This window comes from Hemitrygon akajei, chromosome 13 (genome assembly GCF_048418815.1).
Source record: "Hemitrygon akajei chromosome 13, sHemAka1.3, whole genome shotgun sequence".
Taxonomy (NCBI): domain Eukaryota; kingdom Metazoa; phylum Chordata; class Chondrichthyes; order Myliobatiformes; family Dasyatidae; genus Hemitrygon; species Hemitrygon akajei.
This window is the reverse complement of record NC_133136.1, coordinates 80,412,879-80,440,542: the sequence shown is the minus strand read 5'-3', so window position 1 is coordinate 80,440,542 and position 27,664 is coordinate 80,412,879. Positions and strand designations below refer to the sequence as shown.

Below are 27,664 nucleotides of genomic sequence, written 5' to 3'. Positions count from 1 at the left end.
GCTGAAACAGTTGAAGGTGGTTATGCTTTGGTCATTGCCCTTGAGAAACTCCTGGAACAATGCTGTAGGCATCTCATAAAATCATAACCATATTGTAGAAAATTTCTTAATTTTATTTTGACTTGGATATTTAAAAATTTGCACTTGATTCCAAAGCATATTGGCTCTGTCCACCCTTTAAAGTTGTCTGCTGCATATTTCCACTTCACAACCCTGAGGTGAATTTTTAAATTGTCATTTTCTCTCGGTGCTTTGGTGGCATTGATTAAACAGCAAAATTGGTGTACTTTTTTGGCAGTATCTCTTAAGTATTTTAACATAATCCTTGCTGAATATTCTGCAAATTCCATTTATTGTCTCTTTTCAAGAATTTCATGTTTTTTAATATTTGTATATGAATGCACACTTTTTCACCATTTTTCCTCTTTGTGCAGTTTATAAATTACCAGATAGCATTTTAAGTAAAATGTTGAACTACAATTCAAAATAATTCATTGGCCCATACACTTTTCATGTGTTACAATTGGCCTTCAATTTGCGAAGTTTAAACTTAATATTCAATAGGCAAATAATTGTAGACTACAACTTTCACAATACAATTTTAACAAGTCAATCTTTGCAAAGTAGTGATGAAAAACTTGTAACTGAAGAAACTTTTTAAAAGAAGCATTTTGAAGTAATATAAAATGTATAATGGTGGAGGCAAAAGCAGTAAACATAGGGGAAAAAAAATCTATAGCATAATACAGGACCTTCGGCCCACAAAGCTGTACCGAACATGTCCCTACCTTAGAAATTACCTAGGCTTACCCATAGCCCTCTATTTTTCTAAGCACCGTGTACCTATCCAGGAGTCTCTTAAAAGACCCTATCATATCTGCCTCCACCACCATCGCCAGCAGCCCATTCCATGCACTCACCACTCTGTGTTTTAAAAAAAAAACAAAAAAAAAACTTACCCCTGACATCTCCTCTGTACCTACTTCCAAGCACCTTAAAACTGTGCTCTGTTGTGCTAGCAATTTCAGCCTGGGGAGAAAGCCTCTGACTATCCACATGATCAATGCCTCTCATCATCTTATACACCTCTATCAGGTCACCTCTCATCCTCTGTCCCTCCAAGGAGAAAAGGCCGAGTTCACTCAACCTATTCTCATAAGGCATGCTCCCCAATCCAGGCAACATCCCTGTAAATCTCAAAGAGAAGGATTTTTCAATTTCTGCTCAATAAAGTTGGTTAATAATATCAAGGATTTTATGTTTGAACTAACATCTTCTAAATTATCGATTTAAAATGTAAGTTATTTCAGAGTTTACAAAGTAATTATTTAATGGTGCAAAAAAGGCTTAATTGTCTTAATTCCTGAAGTTATTAAAAGTCCTTAACAATGTACAGTGAAATGTATTCTCTTCCCTAGATGAATTGCAGAATGACCAACTTTACATTATTTTTGAATTTGAATATGGCGGATGTGATCTAGAAAGTATGAGAACAAAGGTATTTTTAATACTTAAATCAAATTTATTAAAACTCTGCTGTTACTGTAGGTACTTTCCCCTTTATTGAATTTACAACATCATCCTATTCCGACAGGTACCTTCCCTTGAAGAAGCAAGAAGTATACTACATCAAGTAACTGCATCCTTGGCTGTAGCTGAAACGACTTTAAATTTTGAGCACAGGTAAGGGTGTGGAGGAAGGAAGAATCTTGCACTAACCTTTGCAAAATAAGAAGACAAGGCTAAAAATGGACTCCAATATACTTGGAGCACGTGAATTATATCTTGAAGGTGTGGGTTTAGTTCAGTGACTTGATTTTCTGTGACAAGGATATTGAGGACTGTAGTGAATATATATTAGTGCTCGGAAAGTCATTTATAATCCAGTTGCTTACCGGAATAGCCAAAGGCACTGATCTGTAGTACCTATGAATATAACAGCCATTGCTTGGTATTTTTTTCCTTTCCGCAGATATTCGGAGCTTCTCTTCTTAAATTCAGAGTTTTACGGAATGTTTTGTGCATTATCTTCATTGTGCTGATGGCTGGTTCTGTTCATGAAATGAGCTGATAATGTTTGCTCTTAAATCCTATGTATGCCTCTTCATAGGTGATGACAAAGTTTCTGAATAAGCATTGATGATTTGTGATCTTAAATTGCCATGGAATTCTAACTTAGGAATGTATTTACTTCTGTATTTCCCTTCCAAAATTTACAAAGAACAAAAGTTATCTATGTTGTGTCTTTAGTATGGTACAGAAATTAACCAAGGTAATTCATTTTACAAAATTTGAGCCATAAATGTGTTAGGTCTCTGGAAAAGTTTAGAAAAATAATTTTGAGGAGAGATTGAAGCCTAGAGACTTGAGGATACTTCCAAGTTTTGGGCTTAGTTATGTGATGAAAGGGTTGTCATAGGTTAATTGAAATTAGACTGTGCTACAGGCGAGAATGGAAGAAGTACAGAGATATGAGGTTGTAAAGCTGAAGCCTTTTGCAGAGTTAGAGGAGTAAGGCTAGGGTAGAGGAGCAAGGCAAGGTCTGGGTTCCTGCACTCGATCTGCTAAAATTAGTGTGACATGGTACTGAAATACAGCAGATGAGAAATCCAGGACACAAGTATCTGACTTGTGCTGATCTCTCCAATGGCTGTAGTTAGACATTGAGTTGGAAGGTTTAAAATCAACCATTTGTTAAGTTCACTGTCTAATGGAAAGTGCATGTGCTTTTAAAAGTTGATTTTCCTCTTGCACTGTGCTATAAATGTGGTGGAGAGTTGCATGTCCGTAATGCAATTCGCCTTAATTTCTGTGTATTTAAATACAGTGAGGGAGAGTACTTCTGATGAGTGATCCTTCATGGGATATCTTCTCTGCATTAGGACTGGTTCACCTTTGGCTGATTTGGAGTTTTTGATTGCCTGCTAGTAACTGTTTAGGCAGATGCTTTGAGGAATCGTGTAGAAATAATACTTGTCAGTCATTTCTTTTGTCCATAAGACGTATCAACTTGAAGTATATTCTGGAAATGTGGCAGAATATTTCATTTACTGATGCATAATTATGAAGTTTATCCCTTTGTCATCATATCATGGACCAGTATGCATTCTTCACAAAAAGCCACCTAAAATGCTACAAAAAATGGACCTTGTATCTTGTACCAAATATCTGGCATCAGACGAGGGAATCTGCAGATGCTGGAAATTCAAGCAACACATGCAAAATGCTGGTGGAACGCAGCAGGCCAGGCAGCATCTATAGGAAGAAGCACTGTTGACGTTTCGGGCCGAGAGCTCCGGAAACGTTGTCAGTGCTTCTTCCTATAGATGCTGCCTGACCTGATGCGTTCCACCAGCATTTTGTGTGTGCTATCTGGCATTAGAGTTAGCTTAACATGAAGTGTGTGTGTGTGTGTGTGTGTAAATTAATTATTTTCAGGCTTTACTACCCCTGAGCAGAACTACATTTCATTCCGTTGGTAGCTTTTGACCCTCCAAATCTGAGCAAAAGGTTGGAACAAAAGCTGTCTGTCCTTTTTTTTGAATTACCATTTGTGGAAATTGTTATCAGATGGAAGTTCTTGATTTTGCATCATTTTGTGGTTCCCTTGCTGGAATTGCATTGAATTATCCTTTCTACCTCAGGAATTGTAGAGCTTGAATATTTTTAAAAGCTGCAATTCTTTTTTTTTTAATGTGAATTGTGCAATTAATTCCTAAAATTCAATTTCAGAGACTTGCACTGGGGTAATGTTCTTATCAGGAAAACCAGCACCAAAGAAGTTGAATACAGGTTGTGTGGGAAGACTTTCAATGTTAACACCCATGGATATGTAGCTCATATAATTGATTATACCCTATCAAGAATGGGCAAAGGTTAGTAATGTTAAATTGTGTACTGTAAAACTGTACATTTGTATTAAATAGTGTTTTTTTGTTAATCAATTGAACATAGTTTTTTCATGTTCCTGATCCTAACTTGAAAATTAGAAGCATTGAAAGTAGCTTTTAGTTTAATGTTAACTTTATATTGCTTAATATACAAAAGCCAGGAATAAGTTTAATACAAGCCTGTGTACAGTCCTTTTTAACCTTAATGTTCTCAAAGATGTAAAACATTTTAAGATTATAATTTATATTGGCAGGTTTTATTTTCAACCTATTAACACAAAGCATTTTCATTTCCTGAAAGGCAGTTCGGATGTGAAGATTAATTAAATTGTCAAAAATCAGAGATTATTGTCCATGTACTTTTATCACTTGATATTCTCAAGTTCAATGAGCAAGAATAGTTTTATTTATCATTGCTTATGATAGTACCTATTGGTAATCAGAACTAGATTACTCACTTTTCTCACTTAGTTTAAATATTATTTCTAGCAATACAGTAAAACCTTATGAAGCAACACTGCAGAAAGTTTAAAACTACTCCACCCCAACATAAGATGTATAATATATATTTGATGGGTAAATAATTATAGTACTTGATGAAGCTTTGTTATTAAACTTCAAGGCTAAAAGTTAGGACTTTAAAAATGGGACCAGTTACCTAAAACTAAACATTTGCTGTAATCATTGGTCAGTAAAATGCTTACATTTTGAAATAAGAGGTTGCGTTTGTTAATGCACTTCATTTCCTCTCTTACTACCTACCAATCTACCCAACCATTTAAATTATTGGGTAGAAAGTTGTTTGATCAGTTTTAACAACGTATATAACTCTAAGCTTATGTCTATTTTTTTTTTGAAATCTTGTACATTATTTGAGTGTGCTTCATGTTTGTATTATCTTTTACCATCACCAATTACTTTTCTCTCAAGTCCTCACGCTGCTAGCCTCAGTTTCCTACCTCAGTGGGTCTTGTTTCAATATTGTACAGAAATCGTTTTATCTAAGAAGATGTGTTCTATGGAGGATCAGCAATGTTATGCCACAGGAGTTATAGGGAAAACTTTGCCTGTGATAAAATATAATATTGATGCACCCTGCTCTTTCCCTGCAAGCTTGTATATACTTAAAGAATTCCTGTTTTTGATTGTAATCAATTTTGAATTCTAGTTTTGTTTTTAATAATTTGCCAAGTAACTTCAGTCTGTTGCTTTGTTACCAGCTTGTCAGTAGGAAACAGTTTCTAATTTACACAGCAGAATTTTTAAGGCATTAATAAAATCTTTTCGTACTTTGAAATTCATTTGCCCATCTGTTTGCACTCCTCCTCAGTTCACCAATCACCTCAGAATCCTTTCTATTTACACCCCTTACCTTCTCTAAGCTGGCCATCTTGCCTCTCCACTCCCAGTCCCCTTGAATATTGATCATTTGTTGTCCACTGATGCTGTTTGACCTACTGGATTCTAGTACTTGCAGCCTCTTGTGTCTCCATTCCTAGACTCTCCACATAAATTGAACTTCCTCAGCTCTATTCTGCGCCATTTTCAATGCTTTGGCATCCTTAATAAAATGTGGTACTCAGCGTTTAAAATTCAACTGAAGTTTCAATAATGTTAAACATAATTTCCTTTTTTTTGGTATTTGTATTCCTTTATTAATAAACATAATTAAATACCATAGTTATTTTAAAAGCCTTCTCAACTCATTCTTCTTCAGTGGGATGTATGGAAAGGGGGCTGTGGATTTTCAGGTTTCCCTGTCATACCTTCCCTTCACCCACCCACTCAGCGTAATGAGCATATGTTTATCAGAGTATGCTGGTCTGCCAAAGTGAACAAGTTTATGCACAGAACCTTGGTCACCCTCAAGCACTGTCCTCATTCTTCTTTTGCCAATCAGCACATCTTACATATAGTACCGGCATTAAATTTCATCTATCTTCCTGACGTCTACAATGGATCTGCCTCATTTTCTACATTTGAGTTTTGTAGCATCTACAAACTTGGATTTGTGCTGTGTATGTTTAGGTCCAGGTTTGTCAGAAAAAGGAAATAACACATTTTATTTGAGTTTCAAATCTAAGTGACCACCATTATTCTCAGCCTCTTAACAATTTTTTAATTTTATCTGTGGTGTGGGGCTGTCGCTTTTAATGCCAGAGACCTTGGTTGTGGAAGTATGTCCTATATGTGGAATATACATTTTAAATATCTCTATCACGTTGGCAAATGTCCCAACCTAGTCAAATAAATGCTGTTAATCAGTCATTTAGCTCATTGGTAGTTGATTTTGTTGCAATTTTTTCTCTACTGCCAACATAAAGCCTCCATAACAAACTAAATGATTGCAGGAGGCTGCCAAAGCACTTAAGAGCCAACAATACTTTTGTGGTAGTCATAGTTACACTGTAGAAAGGAAATGACAGATCTGTGACCCATAGTTTCTAACACGAAAAAAGGACCAATTAATTTTAAATGAGGGTTAATTGATTTAATAAATGCTGATGAGTGTAATCAGGTAAATTGCCTTAAATGATTTTATATATTCTGATATATCTTTTGTGATTTTCTGACTTGATAGGACACATTGAGTGGAAATATACCAAATCTGACTGTGCTGCGCGAGTAAATTGAAGTCTTTAATGGCATCTTAGAGAAAGCATCGCTCCTAGTTTATGTTTTGAATGTCTCAATTATTATACATTTCCAGTACTCATTACTTTTTGCCATGAAATTATTTCTACTCCTCAGATGTTGTGTACTTCTGTGATCTTTCTGCTGATGATAGTTTCTTCCATGGTCAAGGAGATTACCAGTTTGATATATACAGAAAAATGAAGGAAGAAAATCTGTGAGTAATGAAAATATTGAAATAATTACGCTTTTATTTATCAAAAGCATGTATTCATTTTGTTATGTTACTGGATTTTGCTCAAAATTGTTTATAGCTCTAATGTATAACCTATTATGTAGGAGACTGCACTGAGGTAGTTCAGTTGTCAGAACAACAGTGGGCATTTTTGAATGTTCTTTTGAGATGGGGATTATTTAGAAAAATCATTATGGTTTGGAATTGGGAAATGGGAGGTGAAGGTGCCTGGGTTGCAGGGGAGAAACAACAAACAATTGTGTCTACGATTTGTGATGCACTGACAGAGAAAGAGTCCAGTTGGTAACATTTTACTGAGAGTTGGTCTTAGCCTGGGATATTGCCTTGGACATTGAGCGAGATCTTTCTGGTTTTGGTGTGGTATAATGTCCAACTTATTTAACTCACATGTAAAAATAGTGGGTTTATTATCATCTTTGTTAAATGTTTTTGTATTTTTACAGTATTTTCAAGCTAAGCTTTGAGATTATAAATGTTCAGATGAGTGCCACTGATCAGAGAAATGCTTGGCATAAAGGAGCATCAAACTAATGTTAATTTTTTTTACATGCCTTTTTTATATATAATGGCACCTTATCTCCTTGCCGGTTCATCACCTCCCTCTGGTGCTCCTCCCCTTCCGTTTTTTCCATGGCCTTCTGTCCCCTGCTATCATATTTCCCCTTCTCCAGCCTTTTATCTCTTTTACCAATCAGCTTCCCAGCTTTTTACTTCTCCCCTTCCCCTCTCTAGGTTTAACCTGTCACCTACAACCTTGTAATTCTTCATCCCCTCCTCCACCTCCATACGCTGACTTCTTGTCTCTTTTCTTCCCCCCAGTCCTGATGAAGGGTCTCATCCTGAAACATTGACTGCTTACTCTTTTCCATAGATGTTGCCTGATCTGCTGAGTTCCTCCAGCATTTTGTGTGCGTTGCTTTGATTCAACTATAGCAGCCATCAGTTTTGATTTCTGGTTATCCATGATACTTTCAAAATGCATTTTTGCATTAAAACTTGTAAATCACTAACTTTTATGGAATAATTATAGACTTGCACTCCCAAGTTTATTAGAAATTATCCACGTTCTGAATCTTAAATAGCAATACTGTATATATTTCTTTACTTTCTACATCCCTTTCTCTTATTAAACCTTTTTTTCTTTTTAGTAACAATTGGGCAGACTACAATCCACATACAAATGTGTTATGGTTGCATTACCTAGCTGACAAAATGTTGCACATGCGTTACAAGAGAACAGCCTCCAAGACTCTCAAAATGCTTAAAGGAATGTTTCAAGAGTTCATGAAGGAATCTCTGGATTATCAGAGTGCTGTAGATTTACTTCAGTCCAGTCAACTCTTTCAACAAAACTAAAATATATTGACTTTAAATGTAGTAATGTAAATAAACTTGCATAACTAATAAAGCTTTTAAGAATATTGTAAAATATGTACTGTATTGTCCAAATAAATTTGCATTGTAAAGTAAAAACAAAGTGCTGTTGATACTCTGGTTGGATAATTTCTGTATTGAAAGGACTGATGTATCTAGTTAGTATTTAGTATTTGGTTCTGAAGAAAATAGTCATCTGAGTTGTTAAACCTTTAACTTTATTGCACTCTGTACATACAACTGACTTGAATGTCTCCAGCACTTTCTGTTTTTATTTCTGATTTTGTCAGTTTTTTTGTTCAGTATTTATGTAAAAGCTGTCATGCAGTCTCAGATTAATCTGATCTTTAAGACTTGTTGCCAAAATGAAATTCCATTCTGAATCATTTGTTATTGACCAACAAGTAATGAAATATAACCTTTCATCACTGAGTTTGGAAATGGTTTTTAAATATTTTGTTTACCATGTGCACAAAGAAGCCAGGCAGTTTATAACACATTGAAACTGACCAGCATGTGAAAGAAAGTTATTTCCTTCTGTGTTTTAGCCTGACAGTTGATACTTGCAGCTAATTGCACTATAGGGGTTCTTGTGGCTGTTTCATTTCATAAAATTAAAAAACACTTTAAGGCAGTTGGCTGCTCTTCAGCCCATTGTCTGAAGGAAGCTCCCCGCCTTATTGCATCTTTCAGCACTAGGGCAATTAGCTCTGCTGGATCTTCTAAGGCACACCCACACTATTGGGGGCAGTGTTGCTTTACTAAAAATAACAATTTTCTGTAATGCAAAGCTTTCTCATCTGTGAAATGTTAAATATATAATTTGTTTATTTAGTTTTTCCCCACATGAAATCCACTCATGGGATTTATTCTATACCTCAAACGCTGAGTACTGATTTATAATTCTGTACGGTCAGATTTGTATTACACTAACACCCATGGAGCAGGGATCATATGTACATTTTAAATGTGATGTGGTTTCTGTCTGTCATTGCCTAAAGTGTGACACTTCCAGGTTCTATCTTCCTGTAAGATAGAAGGAAAATTACTTGTATGTCTTATGGTTTTCGGTAACTTTACTGGGTGTTTTTTTTATATAGAGTGCCCAATAGTAACAGGGATATCAAGGAACAGATAGAGAAACAGATCCTGGAAAGGCGTAATAATAAGAGTTGTTGTGATGGGTGATTTTTAATTTCCCAGATATCAATTGGCATCTCCCTAGAGCAAGGGGTTTAGATGGGGTGGAGTTTGTTAGGTCTGTTCAGCAAGATTTCTTGACACAATATGTAGATAAGCTTACAAGAGGAGAGGCTGTACTTGATCTGGTATTGGGAAATGAACCTGGTCAGGTGTCAGATCTCTCTGTGGGAGAGCATTTTGGAGGTGGTGATCATAATTCTATCTCCTTTACAATAGCATTGGAGAGAGATAGGAACAGACAAGTTTTTTAAAAAAGCGTTTAATTGGACTAAGTGGAATTATGAGGCTATCAGGCAGGAAATTGAAAGCTTAAATTGGGAACAGATGTTCTCCGGGAAATGTACAGAAGAAATGTGGCAAATGTTCAGGGAATATTTGTGTGGAGTTCTGCATAGGTACGTTCCAATGAGACAGGGAAGCTATGGTAGGGTACAGAGGCCGTGGTGTACAAAGGCTGTAATAAATCTAGTCAAGAAGAAAAGATAAGCTTACAAAAGGTTCACAGAGCTAGGTAATGTTAGAGATCTAGAAGATTATAAGGCCTACAGGAAAGAGCTTAAAAAGGAAATTAGGAGAGCCAGAAGGGACCATGAGAAGGCCTTGGTGGGCAGGGTTAAGGAAAACCCCAAGGCATTCTACAAGTTTGTGAAGAGCAGGAGGATAAGACGTGAAAGAATAGGACCTATCAAGTGTGACAGTGGGGAAGTGTGTATGGAACCGGAGGAGATAGCAGAGGTACTTAATGAATACTTTACTTCAGTATTCACTATGGAAAAGGATCTTGGTGATTGTAGTGATGACTTGTAGCGGACTGAAAAGCTTGAGCATGTAGATATTAAGAAAGAGGATGTGCTGGAGCTTTTGGAAAGCATCAAGTTGTATAAGTCGCCAGGACCGGATGAGATGTACTCTAGGCGAGGGAGGAGATTGCTGAGCCTCTGGCGATGATCTTTGCATCATCAATGGGAATGGGAGAGGTTCTGGAGGATTGGAGGGTTGCGGATGTTGTTCCTTTATTCAAGAAAGGGAGTAGAGATAGCCCAGGAAATTATAGACCAGTGAGTCTTACCTCAGTGGTTGGTAAGTTGATGGAGAAGATCCTGAGAGGCAGGATTCATGAACATTTGGAGAGGTATAATATGATTAGGAGTAGTCAGCATGGCTTTGTCAAAGGCAGGTTGTGCCTTATGAGCTTGATTGAATTGTTTTAGGATGTGACTAAACACATTGATGAAGGAAGAGCAGTAGATGTAGTGTATATGGATTTTAGCAAGGCATTTGATTAGGTAACCCATGCAAGGCTTATTGAGAAAGTAAGGGGGCATGGGATCCAAGGGGACATTGCTTTGTGGATCCAGAACTGGCTTGTCCAGTGAAGGCAAAGAGTGGTTGTTGATGGGTCATATTCTGCATAGAGGTCGGTGACCAGTGGAGTGCCTTAGGGATCTGTTCTGGGACCCTTACTCTTCGTGATTTTTACAAATGACATGGATGAGGAAGTGAAGGGGTGGGTTAGTAAGTTTGTTGATGACACAAAGGTTGGGGGTATTGTGGATAGTGTGGAGGGCTGTCAGAGGTTACAGGGGGACATTGATAGGATGCAAAACTGGGCTGAGAAGTGGCAGATGGATTTCAACCCAGATAAGTGAGGTGGTTCATTTTGGTAGGTCAAATATGATGGCAGAATATAGTATTAATGGTAAGACTCTTGGCAGTGTGGAGAATCAGAGGGATCTTGGGGTCAGAGTCCATAGGATGCACAAAGCAGCTGCGCAGGTTGACTCTGGTTAAGAAGGCGCATGGTATTGGCCTTCATCAATCGTGAGATTGAGCTTAGGAGCCAAGAGGTAATGTTGCAGCTATATAGGACCCTGGTCAGACCCCACTGACCAGGGCTCCGTTCTGGTTGCCTCGCTACAGGAAGGATGTGGAAGCCATAGAAAGGGTGCAGAGGAGATTTACAAGGATGTTGCCAGGATTGGGGAGCATGCCTAATGAAAATAGGTTGAATGAACTCAGCCTTTTCTCCTTGGAGCAATGGAGGATGAGAGGTGACCTGATAGAGGTGTACAAGATGATGAGAGGCTTTGATCGTGTGGATAGTCAGAGGCTTTTTCCCAGGGCTGTAAATGGTTGCCACAAGAGGACACAGGTTTAAGGTGCTGGGGAGTAGGTACAGAGGAGATGTCAGGAGTAAGTTTTTTACACAGAGAGTGGTGAGTGCGTGGAATGGGCTGCCGGCAACAGTGGTGGAGGCAGATACGATAGTCTCTTTTAAGCGACTTTTGGATAGGTACATGGAGTTAGAAAAATAGAGGGCTATGGGTAAGCCAAGTAATTACTAAGGGATATGATCGTCACACTTTTGTGAGCCGAAGGGCTTGTAGTGTGCTGTAGGTTTTAGATGTTTCTAACTCTTTCCAATTGACTCTCTCCAGGCTGCTCATGATTTTATACATCGCAATCAAGTTTCTCCTCAAGTTTATCCAATCTTTCCACATGGTTGCCATTTCCAATTGGATTGTTCTCTACAAGATTTTTTTGTCTCTCCACATCACTGAATATACCATTGTATGCTTTGATATACTTCCCTAAAAGCACTTCCACACATCCAATTAGTTTTAAGTATGGTCAATGTATTGCAGTAATTTTTGGGGTGTTGTCTTTGTCTTTAATCTGCAAAGTTAAGTTCAAAGTTTCAAAGTACTTTTATTATCAAAGTATCTGTACAGATTCACTCTCCTACAGGCAGCCACAAAACAAAGAACCCATTTAAAGAAAATATCAAACGCTCAATGTGTGTGTGTGGGGGGGGGGGGGAGTGGGGGAAGGAGGAAATCACACAAACAGCAAAAAGTGAGCATATTACACACAAAATTTTAAACATCAAACGGCAGAGTCCACAAAACAGTCCAGAAATGATAGCCAGAGCTAGTTGGAGAAAGACTTTAAAAGAAATGGTGCAGTGCTAAATACTTTTAAATAGAAGTACTAAGATATTCAATCTATGATAATGAAGGCACAACAAATGCCAGATGGTGTGTGATTTGGAGGTGATTTTCCAAAAAACCTGTTGTCCTTGTTGTCAGCATATTTCTGTGAGATGCTGTTGAAAAAGCTCAGCGTTGCTGTTGGAACTTTTGCCTATTCACAGATTGCAGTGTGCTGCGATAGTGATGGGCTACATAATCAATTCGATGATAAACACTTAGACTGCATTGACCTAGATGTATTAAGTCTCTTGAGTATTGCAGTAACATCCAGTGAGCCAAATGTCAAATGTTATCATTCCTATTGTTTTGATGATGGAGAGGTTTTGAAGGACAGAGAAATTAATGGTTTGTGGCAGAATACCAGATATGATGTCAAGCAAAAGCTAAATGCTGGGGAAGACCCTAAGTCAGGCAGCATCTGTGGAAAGGGGAAGTCAGCAGTTTGAGTATGCAGCCCTTTATGACTTTTCTCCCAGTATTAAGGAATTAAGGAGATTGAGAGGGGATCTGATTGAAGCATCTAAGATTATTAAGGGATTGGACAAGATAGAGGCAGGAAATATGTTCCAGATGTTGGGAGAGTCCAGTACCAGAGGGCATGGTTTGAGAATAAAGGGTAGGTCACTTAGGACAGAGTTAAGGAAAAACTTCTTCTCCCAGAGAGTTGTGGGGGTCTGGAATACAGTGGAGGCCAATTCTCTGGATGCTTTCAAGAAGGAGCTAGATAGGTATCTTATGGATAGGGGAATCAAGGGATATGGGGACAAGGCAGGAACTGGGTATTGATAGTAATTGATCAGCCATGATCTCAAAATGGCAGTGCAAGCTCGAAGGGCCGAATGGTCTACTTCTGCACCTATTGTCTATTTTCTGTTTTATTTTGTGCAAATACAAAGAAAATAAGTAACAGTTCAGTGTTGGGGTGAGTGAAGTTATCGCCGATGGTTGAGGGATAATAGCCATTCCTGAGCTTGGTGGTGTGGTTCAGTGAGAAGAGAGCATGGCCTGGATGGTGAGAGTCCTTGATGGACAGCGCTCCATGTAGATGTGCTCAATGGTACAGAGGGCTTTCCCTGTTACCGGCTGTATCCACTACTTTTTTAGCATTTCCCTTTCAAGAGCATTGATGTTTCTATGCCAGGCCCTAGTGCAACCACTTACTATACACTCCACCACACATCTATAAAAGTTTATCACACCAAATCTTCACAAACTTTGAAGGAAGTAGAGGCACTGCAGTGCTTTCTTTGTAATTGCACTTGCGTGTTGGACCCAGGACCAATCCTCTGAAAAGATAACATTGAGGAATTACCACCTGAAGAGGAATGGCTTATGAAGCTCCAGTTTCCTCGTCCTGAAGTCAATAATCAGCTCCTTGGTCTTGCTGTCATTTAGTGGTTTTTCTGGCACCTCTCAGCCAAAGTTTTAATCTCCCTCCTTTATACCAGCCTTGATTCAGCCAATGACAGTGATATTACTGGCAGACTTAAATGTGGCACTGGAGTTGTGTTTAGCCCGACAGTAGAAAGCATAAACAAGTAGCACAGGGGGCCAAGTACGTAGCCTTGTGGTGCACCTGTGCTGAGGGAGATGGTGGAGGAGATGTTGCCAATTCTAACAGACTGGTGTCTGCAAGTGAGGAAACTGAGGATCCAATTACACAAGGAGGTATTGAGGCCTAGGACTTCAAGCTTATTGATTAATTTTGAGGGGATATAGTATTGAATGCTGAGCTGAAGTCAATGAAGAGCATCCTGATAGATGAATCTTCACTGTCCAGCCAATGAAATCGCATATGCTGCAGTGGTCCTGTTGTGAAGGTAGGTGAAATGGAGTAGATTCTCAGGCAGAAGTTGGTTGATGGTTGGGTTGAGCTGCTCTCTGATCTTGGTAATTTACTTTGCAAACATTTTCTCATCATATGGGGAGCCATCGTCAGTGTGCTACTGATTGTGGTGTGTTCTCTGAATGCTTGGCCTTTATACACTTTTCAATCAGCTGATTGGATGTCACTTCAGAAACTCAATTGTGTGATGTGGGGAAGAAATCTTCATTGCTGATTGGCTTTGTGGTGAACTTAGTGCATTGTGGTCTGCAACTTTGCCTGTATCAGCTCACAAGTAGGATTGCAGTCTACGTGTCTGTTTACTGAATTATTTGCGGAAAACCCCGCTTTGAGGAATTCTCTTGCATGCCATATTTGCTTGTGCCGTGACTTTTACTGATGCCCAGTCTTATTTGGACCCCTCTTGATTTTCAGGGGTAGAGACTTGGGAGAGTTGGTCATGCCACTTTATAGAATGTCTGTAAAGAACAAGTTTTAGTGGAAGCATCACATACAAAATGCATTTTGTGTGTGTTGCTTGAATTTCCAGCATCTGCAGATTTCCTCGTGTTGAAGTTTTAGTAGAAAATGGTATTATTTAAAAAAACTAACCCGAGCTATTGAAGCTGATAAAACTGATCAGCTGGTCCTGAGAACGTTGTAATGAGTACTCACCACAAGATTTGAAGGTGAATGTAAAGATTTGGTAAGTTTGAGTCAGGCCTCCAGTTTTTCTCTGCAAAATAGTTACATTAAATTACAATTTTAATTTGAAACTAGAAGTACACTTGGGTTTGGCAGGGAGAATTCCCTAGAAAGCTGTTCATATTGTGATTTTTTTTTTTTGGTAACAAGAACCTCCTCATCTGCTTATGTGTCAACTAATGCAGCTTGGAAAAATTGTTTATTGACTTATCCCACTAATTTCAAGTGAATTATTCTGTATTTGAGAGTTTTTGTAGTGGTTTGAAAATTTATAAGGAAAAATTTATGTTGGCTCAACTGCCTTAATGTGTGCCCTAACTGTATATCCACAATTGATCAAGGTCTTCTGTTCCAATAATTTTGTTCATTTCCTCCCGTCTCATTCATTGTAAAGCACCCAGACTTTGTGCCATCATTCTACCTTAGTGAATGTAAAGAGAAAATGGGCCCCATAAGTCTGTACTGCCATCCAGAAAGATGACAACTGATCCTCAACTCCACATAGCTGCCTGATCCTTATTTATTAATTATTAATCTTTCTCATCTCAGTCTGAGCAATATCGGGTGGGTTATAAGCTCTGACCCCCGAGGGCTCTGATGCTCAGGCAAAGAAATCTCTTTTTTGAGTCCAAAATGATTATCCATTCTGAGACTGTTCCAGGTTCCTGGTCCTCCAGCTTCCAGAAATAACAATTTATTGGCATTTACTCAGCCAACCCCTCACGGAATTATCCACATCCGAGGTCACATCTCATCATAACTCCAATGAAGACGAGCCAATCCTTAGAAGTTCAGGCCAGCCTTTTCACGCCAAGAATTGATCCAACCAATTTACAGCAGAAAGATTCCAAGGCAAGTTTACATCCTTGGATACACAGAGGAAAATCACTCCAGGTGGGATCTCTTTACTATCACATCAATTTGTGAGTTAATTCATAATATTGTGAATCTAAAGCAGAATAAAAATTAGCCTTTAACATATTCCAGTCTTTACAATCTGATATCAATTTATCCAGTGATCACAAAGGAATTGGTGAATGATTAATTGTTATGATTAGTATAATAGTTGTATTGTCTGAGAATTTGATTATGTTGATCCCTAATGTTCAACTGGTTTTTAGGTGTAAGTAACAGCATTCTTTCTGAGTTTAGTTGACAATGCTCAAAAACTGTTTTGTTTATTTTTATATATGTATATTTACAGCATCATTGCAATTTTAAAAACTGTACAAATAGCACCATGTTCTCTGGTTACAATGCAGCACTTATTTCATTAACAAAAACATCACGAGTCCTATATTTCCTTAGTGATTACTTTGTGACATGAACAATATGTAATAAGTTTCGATTGCCTATAATTTCTGGCTGTCACCCGCACTACTTGGGTAATAATCGTCCTGTGCCATAGTTTCATGTACACTCTGCAACAGTGTTATGGTTTACTCAGAATGGTTCCTTTAGGTCATTTAAACCTTTATAATCATCCCAGAATTTATCTTTGCAAATAGGATCGTTTTGTTAAAGGAAGAAACAAAAGTCTGAGACAAGGGTTCAGTTACGAACAAGGAGTAAAATTTGTTCAATTCTAACATTCAAATAAATGAGTATCATCAAGCGTCAATAAGCAGTCAGTTATTTCCATTTTGTTCTTTTGCTGCTAACCCCTTTAGCCGATTCTGTAAATTAACACCTGCTCTAAGAATGAGGACATGTAAGCTTGCAGTACTGTGTACAATGTGAAATAGCATATAAAACAACACGATTAAATAACAGGCCTGTTTTAGTACTGCATTCTGTAATTTTATCTCTTCAATTACTTTACATATGAGGTAGTCTTTCATTTTTGATCTTAATATCTTGCTTTTGAAGTTTATCTACATTTGCCTTTCACTAATTAAGATAAATGCTAAAACCATATGTACTAGTACATTTAATAAAAGCACAGATTACCTACATTTTCTTTTAAATTAAACAATTTTTCAAAGATTTTCTATATTACCAAAACCAAAATTGACAGTATAAAGTGCAAGAGATTTTTTTCCAAAGGAATAGCATGCTATCCTATTTGAGCTAATATTTGTATCAGAATCTTGAAGTCGACAATTTTCCACACAGACAGAGGGACTGGGAGAAATGCAAAGGGGCAGAGAGGGATGGGGGGGCGGGGGGGAAGAGAGATAATTGTCAAACAATATATATTGATTTTAGATTAAATATGACAGAATTTAATTACTTCATGCTCAGAGTAATATTTATATATGCTGGTGAAAATTTCCTTACCATTTTAAGATGGAGTATCAGAACTGTGAATTGAGGACATCACAAAAATATGTAAAATGAAATTTTATTTTAAAAAATGTGCATTTAATTCAGTTCTAAAATGAAAAATATTTAGTGAACCATTCTTGTTGCTGAGGATATTTTCCTTTATTTTGATTTTCGGTGCTATCATTTGTAATGCTGTAACGTGAACAGAAAAAAGTTAATTTGCAGTCTGTTAGATATCATGTGATCTTCAACAGCATGACATCAGGATGATGTCTTAAAAGGGCATTTTAAATGGTCTTTATGTAATTAAATAGTCATAGAAAAATACAGCACAGAAATGGGCCCTTTGCCACATCTAGTCCATGCCAAATCATTTAAACTGTATATTCACAGTGACCTGCACCTGGATCATAGTCATCCATACCCCCCTACCATCCATGTACCTGTCCCAAACTTCTCTTAAACATTGAAATCAAGCTTGGATGCACCACTTGAGCTGGCAGATCATTCCACACTCTTGGGGGCCCTCCAACTGAAGAGATTTCCCCTCTTGTTCTTGTTGAGTGTTTCACATTTCACTCTTAACCCATGAACTCCAGTTGTAGTCCCATCCAACCTCAGTGAAAAAAGCCTGTTTGTATTTACCCTAACTATTACTCTCAGAATTTGCTATGCCTCTTATCAAACCTCTCCTCAATTTTCTGCTTCCCATCAAATAAAGTCCTAACTTACTCCATATTTCCTTGTAACTCAGGTCTTCCAGTTCTGGCAACATATTTGTAAATTTTCTCTGTACTCTTTCAACCTTACATCTTTCCTGTAGGAAGATGATAAGAACTGTAAACAATATTCCAAATTAGGCCTCACTGGCATCTTAATACAACTTAACGTAACATCCCATCTCCTGTACTTAATATTTTGATTTATGAAGGCCAATGTGCCAAAAGCTTTCTTTACAACCCTGTCTGCACCACTTTCAATAAATTATGGGCCTATATTCCCAGTCCCCTTTGTTCTGCCACATTCCTCAGTGCTCTACCGTTCACTGTGTAAGACCTACCCTGGCTGGTCCACCAAAATTCAGACAAGTGTGAGCTGTTGCACTAAATTCTATCTGCCATTTTTCAGTCTGTTTTTCCAGCTGGTCCAGATCCCACTGCAAGCTCTAATAGTCTTCCTTGCTCTCTACTATATCCCCAATCTTAGTGTCATCTGCAAACTTACTAATGTAATTAACCATATTATCCTCCAGACCATTGATATATAGATCTCAAACAATAATGGACCCGCACTGATCCCTGCAGCATTCTGCTACTCAGACGCCTCCAGTCAGAGTCAACCATCTACTCCTACTCGGACTTCTACCACAAAGCCAATGTCTAATACAATTTACTACCACATCTTGAATGCTAAGTGACTGAACCTTCTGACAACCTCCCATCTTGGACCTTGTCAAATGCCTTGCTAAATTCCATTTAGACAGCATCCACTAACTCCTTGAAAAACTCTACAAGATTGGTTAGATACGACCTACCACACACAAAGCCATGTGGACTAGCCCTTATCTGTCTGTGTCTATCGGGTACCTTTGGAATACCTTCCAATAACTTTCCCTCTTCTGATGTCAAATTCAATGGGGTATGATTTCCTGGTTTATATTTAGAACCTTAAACAGTGGAATAATATTAGCTATCCTCCAATCTTCTGGAACTTCACCTGTCACTAATGATGATTTAAATATCTCTGCACAGGCTCCAAGGGGACTTGTCAGTCCCCGGGGATATATCTACCCTAATTTGCCTGAAGACAGCAAAACCTAATCTTCTGTAATCTGTAAAGGGTTTGTGACTTTGCTGATTTGCCTCACTTGTATTGATTCTGTGTCCATTTCCTGAGTAAATACTGATGCAAAAAATCAATTTAAGATCTCTCCTATCTGCTTTGGCTCCACGCATAGATTACCATGCAGAGGACCTTCAAGGGGACCAGTTATCTCCTTTGCAATCCTCTTCTCTTAACATATCTGCATAACCCCTTGGGATTCTCCTTCACTTTGTCTGCTTGTGTAACCTCATGCCTTCTTTGAGCCCTCCTGATTCTTAAGTGTTTTCTTGCATTTCTTATACTACATGACTACGGTACTTCATTTGTTCCTACCTGCTATGCACCTCCCTTTTTTTCATAACCTTAATATCGCTTGAAAACCAAGGTCCCCTACACCTGTTGTCTTTACCTTTTATTTTCACAGGCACAAACAAGTTTTACCCTCAAAATTTCACTTTTGAAAGCCTCCCACTTACCAAGTACACCTTTGCCAGAAAAAACAGCCTGTCACAATCCACACTCGACAGATCCTTTCTGTTGCCATCAATATTGGCCTTTCTCCAATTTAGAATCTGAACTAGTGGACCAGACCTATTTTTTTTTCCATATTTACTTTGAAACTAATGGCATTATCTTTACTAGATGTGAAGGGTTCCCCTACACAAACTGTCACCTGCCCTGTCTCATTCCCTAATAGCAGATCCACTCTCTCATTGAGACTTCTATGTACTGATTAAGGAAGTTTTCCTGAATGCATTTGAAAAACTCTTTCCCCATATAGTCCTTTTATAGTATGGGATTCCCAGTCGCTATGTGGAAAGTTAAAATCGCCTACTATAACAACTTTGTTTCTTACAACAATCTGTGATCCTTCTACAAATTTGTTCTGTTAAATCCCACTGGCTGTTGGGTGGTCTGTAATATAGCTCCATTAATGTGGTCATACCTTTCTTATTCCTCATTTCTACCCATAATATCTCACTAGATGAGTTCTCCAGTCTGTCCTGACAGAGCACTACCATGATATTTTCCCTGACTAGTAATGCCACCCTTCCTTTAATCCCTCCCACTCTGTTGCATCTAAAACATCAGAGCCCTGGAATATTGTGCTGCCAGTCCTGCCCCTCCTGCAACCAAGTCTCACTAATAGCTACAATATCATAATTCTCTGTGTTGATCCATGCCCTGAGTTGATCTGACTTTCCTACAATACTTCTTGCATTGCAAGAAGTTGCTATGCAGCTCAGGACATTAGTCACACCTTGCTCAACCTTTTGATTCTTGGAGTTCGTAACAAGATCTCTCCACTATACTTTAAATCTGTAGTTTAGAGAAGTATTCTCAAAAAAATGGAGCAATTGTCATTTCTTAACACTATTCTCCAAATGAAGTTGGTAAACAAGAAATTTAATTTCAATGGTTACCTTATTACAATAATCCCTTCTTGAATACTTTATAAATTTAATCTAATTTTCTTCAGGCATCAAGTGATTGTCACTAGAATTCAAAGAAAAATATTTGCTGATAATTTTGTTCAGACTTACTGTAAAATAAATCCTTCACGATTTGAGATATTGATTCAGAGTACCATGGGTCATTGTTTAAACAATTTGTTTCATAGAGCAGTCTATCAATTTTCTAGTACTTATTTCTATTATTTCCAACTACAATATTGATTATAATGCAGGTTTATTATTCCCTACAATTTGGCATCACCTTGAATCAGCATCACACAAAATTTATGACGGGCTCGATGAAGTGGTTCCCCAATTTACAAAGGACCACTTCATCAAGCACCTCCGCACCATCCGCCAAAATCAAAACTTCACGGTGGTCATATATTTGAATTATGATTCCCATTCTGACATGGTAGTCTGTGGCCGTCTCTTATCCCAACATAAGACCACCTCAGGGTGGAGGAGTAACACAAGACCGTAAAATATAGGAGCAGAATTAGGCCATTTGGCCCAGTGAGCCTGCTCCACCATTTCATCCTGGCTGATCAATTTTTCCTCTCGGCCCCAATCTCTTGTCTTTCTCCCGTATCCCTTCGTGCCCTGATCAATCAAGACTCTATCAAACTCTGCCTTAACTATTACATAAAGACTTGGCCTCCACAGCTGCCTGTGGCAACGTATTCCACAAATTCATCACTCTCTGGCTAAAAAATTCCTTATCTCTATTCTATAAGGATGCCCCTGATTGAGGCTGTGTCCTTTGGTCTTACTCACTCCCACTGCAGGAAACATCCTCTCCACATCAATTCTATCAAGGCCTTTCACCACTCGATAAGTTTCAGTTAGGTCACTCCTCATTCTGAATTCCAGTAAATACAGGCCTTAGAGCATATAAACATTCTTCATATTTAAAACATTTAACCATTTAATGCTGGAATCATTTTTGTGAACTTCCTTTGAAGCCCCTTTAGTTTCAGCACATCCTTTCTAAGATGAGGGGCCCAAAGCTGCTCACGATACTCCAGATGAGGCCTCACCAGTGCTTTATGAAGTCTCAACATTACAACATTGCTTTTATATTCTAGTCCTCTTGAAGTGAATGCTAACAATCAGAATTGGAATCAGGTTTATTATCACCAGCATTTGATGTGAAATTTGTTAACTTAGCAGAAGCAGTTCAATGCAATACATAATCTAGCAGAGAAAAATAAATAATAATAATTGTAAATAAAATAAAAAATAATAATAAATAAACAAGTAAATCAATTAGGTATATTGAATAAATTGAAAAAAATATAAAAACAAAAACACTGTATATTTTTTTAAAAAAGTGAGGTGGAGTCCAAAGATTCAATGTCCATTTAGGAATTGGATGGCAGAGGGGAAGAAGCTGTTCCCGAATTGCTGAGTGTGTGCCTTCAAGCTTCTGTACCTCCTACCTGATGGTAACAGCAAGAAAAGGGCATGCCCTCGGTGCTGGAGGTCCTTAATAATGGACGCTGCCTTTCTGAGACATGGTTCCCTGAAGATGTCCTGGGTACTTTGTAGGCTAGTGCCCAAGATGGAGCTGACTAGATCTACAACCTTCTGCAGCTTCTTTTGGTCCTGTGCAGTAGCCCCTCCATACCAGACCTGATACAGCCTGTTAGAATGCTCTCCATGGCACATCTATAGAAGTTTTTGACTGTATATGTTGACATGCCAAATCTCTTCAAACTCCTAAAATATAGCCACCGTCTTGCCTTCTTTATTGATACATCAATATGTTGGGACCAGGTTAGATCCTCAGAGATCTTGACACCCAGGAACTTGAAGCTGCTCACTCTCCCCACTTTTGATCCCTCTATGAGGATTGGTATGCGTTCCTTCATCTTATCCTTCCTGAAGTCCACAATCAGCTCTTTTGTCTTACTGACATTGAGTGCCAGGTTGTTGCTGTGGGACCATTCCACCAGTTGGCATATCTCACTCCTGTCTGCCCTCTTTTCGCCACCTGTGATTCTGCCAACAATGGTTTGTATCATCAGCAAATTTATAGATGGTATTTGAGCTATGCCTAGCCAGCCACACAGTCATAGGTATATAGAGAACAGAGCAGTGAGCAAAGCACACACCCCTGAGGTGCGCCAGTGTTGATCTTCAGCGAGGAGGATATGTTATTAACAATCTGCACAGATTGTGGTCTTCCGGTTAGGAAGTCGAGGATCCAATTGCAGAGGGAGGTACAGAGGCCCAGGTTCTGTAACTTATCAATCAGGATTGTGGGAATGATAGTATTAAATGCTGAGCTTTCGTCGATGAACAGCATCCTGACATAGGTGTTTGTGTTGTCCAGGTGGTCTAAAGCCACGTGGAGAGCCATTGAGATTGCATCTGCCATTGACCTATTGTGGCAATAGGTGAATTGTAATGGGTCCAAGTCCTTGCTGAGGCAGGAGTTCAGTCTAGTCATGACCAACCTCACAAAGCATTTCATCACTGTCGATGTGAGTGCTACCGAGCGATAGTCATTAAGGCAGCCTACATTATTCTTAGGCACTGGTATAATTGTTGCCTTTTTGAAGCAAGTTGGAACTTCCGCCCGTAGCAGTGAGAGGTTGAAAATGTCTTTGAATACTCCCACTAGTTGGTTGGCAGAGGTTTTCAGAGCCTTACCAGGTACTCCATCGGGACCTTCCGCCTTGCATGTGTTCACCCTCTTTCAAGACAGTCTAATATCGGCTTCTGAGACGGAGATCACAGGGTCATCAGGTGCAGCAGGGATCCTCACAGCTGTAGTTGTGATCTCCCTTTCAAAGTGAGCATAGAAGGCGTTGAGTTCATCTGGTAGTGAAGCATCACTGCCATTCATACTATTGGATTTTGCTTTGTAGGAAGTAAAGTCTTGTAGACACTGTCAGAGTGTCTGATGTTGCCTCCAACCTTGTTCACGTTTGCCCTCCTCATCACAGACTCAACCTGGAAATTAACCTTTAGGGAATCCTGCTTAAGAACTCCCAAGTCTCTTTGTGCCTCAGATTTTTGTATTTTCTCTCCATTGAGAAACCCTTGCATTTATTCTACCGAAGTGCATAACCATACACTTCTGGACACTGTATTCCATCTACCATTTATTTGCCCATTCTCCTAATCTGTCTAAGTTCCTCTGTAGACTCTCTACTTCCTCAAAACTACCTGCCCCTGCACCTATCTTCATATCATCAGTAAACTTTCCAACAGTCATCAAGTCCATCATCCAATTCATTGACGTATAATGTAAAAAGAATCTGTCCCAATACAGACCTCTATGGAATGCCACTAGTCACTGACAGCCGACCAGTAAAGACTCCCTTTATTCCCAATCTTTGCCTCCTGCCAATCAACTGCTGCTTTATCCATGCCAGAATCTTTCCTGTAACACCATGAGTTTCCAGCTTGTTGAGCAGCCTCGTGTGGCACCGGGTCAAAAATCTTAGAACCCTGGGGGGTATGCCATCTGATCCAGGTGACTCTTCAGAGCTTTCAGTTCCCCAAGAACCTTCTCTCTAGAAATGGAACTTCTCACACTTTATGACCCCTGAAACCTGGAACTTCCACCATATTTCTAGTGTCTTTCACAGTAAAGACTGATGCAAAATAATTATTCAGTTTGTCTGTTATTTCTTTGTCCCCCATTATTACCTCTCCAGCATCATTTTCCAGTGATCTGATATCCATTCTCACCTGTCTTTTACACTTTTAGTATCCTCTTTAATATTATTGGCTAGCTTAATTTCTTATTCTATCTTTACCACCATAATGATTTTTTTTAGTTGCCTTCTGTTGATACTTAAAACTTCTCCATTCTTCTAACTTCCCACTAATTTTTTTCTATTATGTGCCCTCTGTTTGGCTTTTATGTTGGATTCACCTATTGCCACAATAGGTCAATGGCAGATGCAATCTCAATGGCTCTCCACACGGCTTTAGACCACCTGGACAACACAAACACCTATGTCAGGATGCTGTTCCATCAACGAAAGCTCAGCAGTTAATACCATCATTCCCATAATCCTGATTGAGAAGTTGCAGAACCTGGGCCTCTGTACCTCCCTCTGCAATTGGTTCCTCAACTTCTTAACCGGAAGACCACAATCTGTGAGGATGGATGATAAAATTATCCTCACTATCAACACTGGCGCACCTCAGGGGTGTGTGCTTAACCCACTGCTCTACTCTTTATATACAGATGACTGTGTGGCTAGGTATAGCTCAAATACCATCTATAAATTTGCTGAAGATACAACCATTGTTGGTAGAATCTCAGGTGGTGATGAGAGGGTATACAGGAGTGAGATATGCCAATGAGTGGTGCTGCAGCAACAACCTGACACCCAACGTCAGTAAGATGAAAGAGCTGATTGAAAGAGGATCAGGAAGGATAAGATGAAGGAACGCATACCAATCCTCATAGAGGGATCAAAAGTGGGGAGAGTGAGCAGCTTCAAGTTCCTGGGTGTCAAGATCTCTGAGGATCTAACCTGGTCCCAACATATCGATGTATCAATAAAGAAGGAAAGACAGTGGCTATATTTTAGGAGTTTGAAGAGATTTGGTATGTCAACAAATACACTCAAAAACTTCAATAGTTGTACCATGGAGAGCATTCTGACAGGCTGCATCACTGTCTGGTTTGGAGGGGCTACTGCACAGGACTAAAAGAAGCTGCAGAGGGTTGTAAATCTAGTCAGCTCCATCTTGGGCACTAGCCTACAAAGTACCCAGGACATCTTCAGGGAGCGGTGTCTCAGAAAGGCAGCATCCATTATTAAGGACCTCCAGCACCCAGGGCATGCCCTTTTCTCTCTGTTACCATCAGGTCAGAGTTACAGAAGCCTGAAGGCACACACTCAGCAATTCCAGAACAGCTTCTTCCCTTCTGCCATCCGATTCCTAAATGGACCTTGAAGCTTTGGACACAACCTCACTTTATTTAATATACAGTATTTCTGTTTTTGCATGTTTTTAAAAATCTATTCCATATAACGTACAATGTGCTGTAAGGTTTCATTGCTAATGTAATGATTTCTCTGTAATGTTCCACTGCTGAGGTAATGGTTTCCCTGTAGCAGCAATGTTTGAGTTATGACTGGAGGTAACAGGTCATGCTAGCCAATGAGTGGGGTGTTCTTTTTTGTGGGTCTTGTAGAAAGGGAGGACACTGCAGAAGGAGTGTCCACGGAGTCAGTCTGGGTGGAAGTCAGAAATAGGAAGGGATCGATCACTGTGCCAGGAGTAGTCTATAGGCCCCCAAATAGCTCTCAGGACACCGAGGAGCAGATAAACAGGCAGATTTTAGAATGGAGCAGGAAATACAGGTAGTAGTTATGGGCGATTTCAACTTCCCTCATATTGACTGGCACCTCCTCAGTGCAAGGGGGATAGATGGGGCTGTATTTGTCAGGTGTGTTCAAGAAGGATTCCTGACACAGTATGTGGACTGGCCGATGACAGAAGAGGCTATACTGGATCTAGTTCTGGGTAATGAACCTGGTCAGGTGACAGACCTCTTGGTGGGGGAGCATTTTGGTGAGAGTGACCACAACTCTCTTAGCTTCAGCATAGCTATGGAAAGGGATAAAATCAGACGAAATGGTAAAGTGCTTAACTGGGGAAGGGCTAACTTTGAAGGGATGAGGCAGGAACTAGCGAGAGTAAATTGGAAACAGATGTTCAAAGGGGAAAGCACAGAAGTAATGTGGGAGAAGTTTAGGGACCACTTGAGCTGGGTTCAGGATAGGTTTGTCCCACTGAGGCAAGGAAAAAATGGTAGGAAAAGGGAACCATGGCTGATGAAACATGTGAGGCAACTCGTCAAGAGGAAGAAGGAAGCATATGTTAAATATAAGATACAGTAAGTAGGAGGGGCTTATGAGAAATATAGGGTAGCCAGGAAGGATCTAAAGAAAGGACTTAGGAGAGCTCGAAGGTGGCATGAGAAGGCCTTGGCATGTAGGATTAAGGAGAACCCCAAGGTGTTCTATGCGTATGTGAAGAATAGGAGGATGACGAGAATGAAGGTGGGACCGTTAAAGGATAAAGAGGGCAACATGTGCCTGGAAGTGGAGGAGGTTGGGGAGGTCCTAAATGAATACTTTGCTTCAGTATTCACATGTGAAAAGGATCTTGATCAGGATGAGGTCAAAGTAGAGCCGGCCTGTGTGCTGGACAATGTGGAGATTAAGGAAGAAGTAGTGCTGGATCATCTTAAAAACATTAAGATTGATAAATCCCCAGGGCCAGATATGATACACCCCAGGTTGTTGTGGGAATTGAGAAAAGAAATTGCAGGAGCATTAGCTATGATCTTTGAATCCTCTTTGGCTGCAGGGGAAGTGCCAGAGGACTGGAGAATGCAAATGTAGTTCCCTTGTTTAAAAAAGGTAATAGGGAGAAACCTGGGAACTATAGACTGATGAGTCTTATGTCGGTGGTATGCAAACTACTGGAAAGGATTCTTAAGGATAGGATCTACGAGCATTTGGCCAAGTACAATCTACTCGTGGATAGTCAACATGGCTTTGTGAAGGGAAGGTTGTGCCTCACAAGCCTTATTGAGTTTTTTGAAGAGGGAACAAAATAAATTGATGAGGGTAGAGCAGTGGATGTGGTCTACATGGACTTTAGCAAACCATTTGACAAGATCCCTCATGAGAGTCTCACCCCGAAAGTCATGAGGCATGGGATAAGTGAAACCTTGGCTGTTTGGACAAAAAATTGGCTTAAAGGAAGAAAGCAGGGGGTAGTTGTAGAAGTAAAGTATTCTGCCTGGAGGTGGATGACTAGTGGAGTGCCGCAGGGATCTGTCCTGGGACCCCTGCTATTTGTGATTTTTATAAATGACCTGGATGTAGAGGCGGAAGGATGGGTGAGTAAGTTTGCGGATGACACGAAGATTGGAGGAGTTGTGGATGGAGCTGTAGGTGGTCGAAGGTTACAAGAGGATATAGGCAGGCTGCAGAGTTGGGCAGAAAAATGGCAGATGGAGTTCAATCTGGACAAGTGTGAGGTGATGCATTTTGGAAGGACAAACCAGTAGACTGAGTACAGGATTATGGTCAGTTACTTAAGTGTGTGGATGAACAAACGGACCTTGGGGTTCAAATCCATACATCCCTCAAGGTCGCTGCGCAGGTTGATAGGGTAGTTAAGAAGGCCTATGGGATGCTAGGCTTCATAAACAGGGTGATTGAGTTCAAGTGTAGAGAGGTCATGTT

General features: G+C 39.3%; 2 protein-coding genes across 3 annotated transcripts in view; one reads left to right on the top strand and one right to left on the bottom strand.

Moving 5' to 3' along the window:
* The window catches only part of haspin (histone H3 associated protein kinase), a 75,839-nt gene extending 67,146 nt beyond the window's left edge, over positions 1-8,693 (top strand). The window contains exons 11-15 of the mRNA XM_073064944.1: positions 1,419-1,498; positions 1,595-1,683; positions 3,733-3,875; positions 6,642-6,741; positions 7,929-8,693. Of these exons, the coding sequence (XP_072921045.1) occupies positions 1,419-1,498; positions 1,595-1,683; positions 3,733-3,875; positions 6,642-6,741; positions 7,929-8,136 (620 nt within the window). The 3' untranslated portion in view covers positions 8,137-8,693. The remainder of the gene's footprint in view (positions 1-1,418; positions 1,499-1,594; positions 1,684-3,732; positions 3,876-6,641; positions 6,742-7,928) is intronic.
* A 7,430-nt stretch (positions 8,694-16,123) lies between these two features.
* LOC140737996 (protein FAM184B-like) overlaps positions 16,124-27,664 on the bottom strand; it is a 208,738-nt gene continuing 197,197 nt past the window's right edge. The window contains exons 16-17 of one of the 2 annotated variants that reach the window (XM_073064943.1): positions 20,397-20,469; positions 16,124-17,340 (exon numbers count right to left, since the gene is read on the bottom strand). In XM_073064943.1, coding sequence (XP_072921044.1) covers positions 20,439-20,469 — 31 coding nt within the window. In that variant the 3' untranslated portion in view covers positions 16,124-17,340; positions 20,397-20,438. The remainder of the gene's footprint in view (positions 17,341-20,396; positions 20,470-27,664) is intronic. The other variant, XM_073064941.1, reaches the window with a different exon arrangement.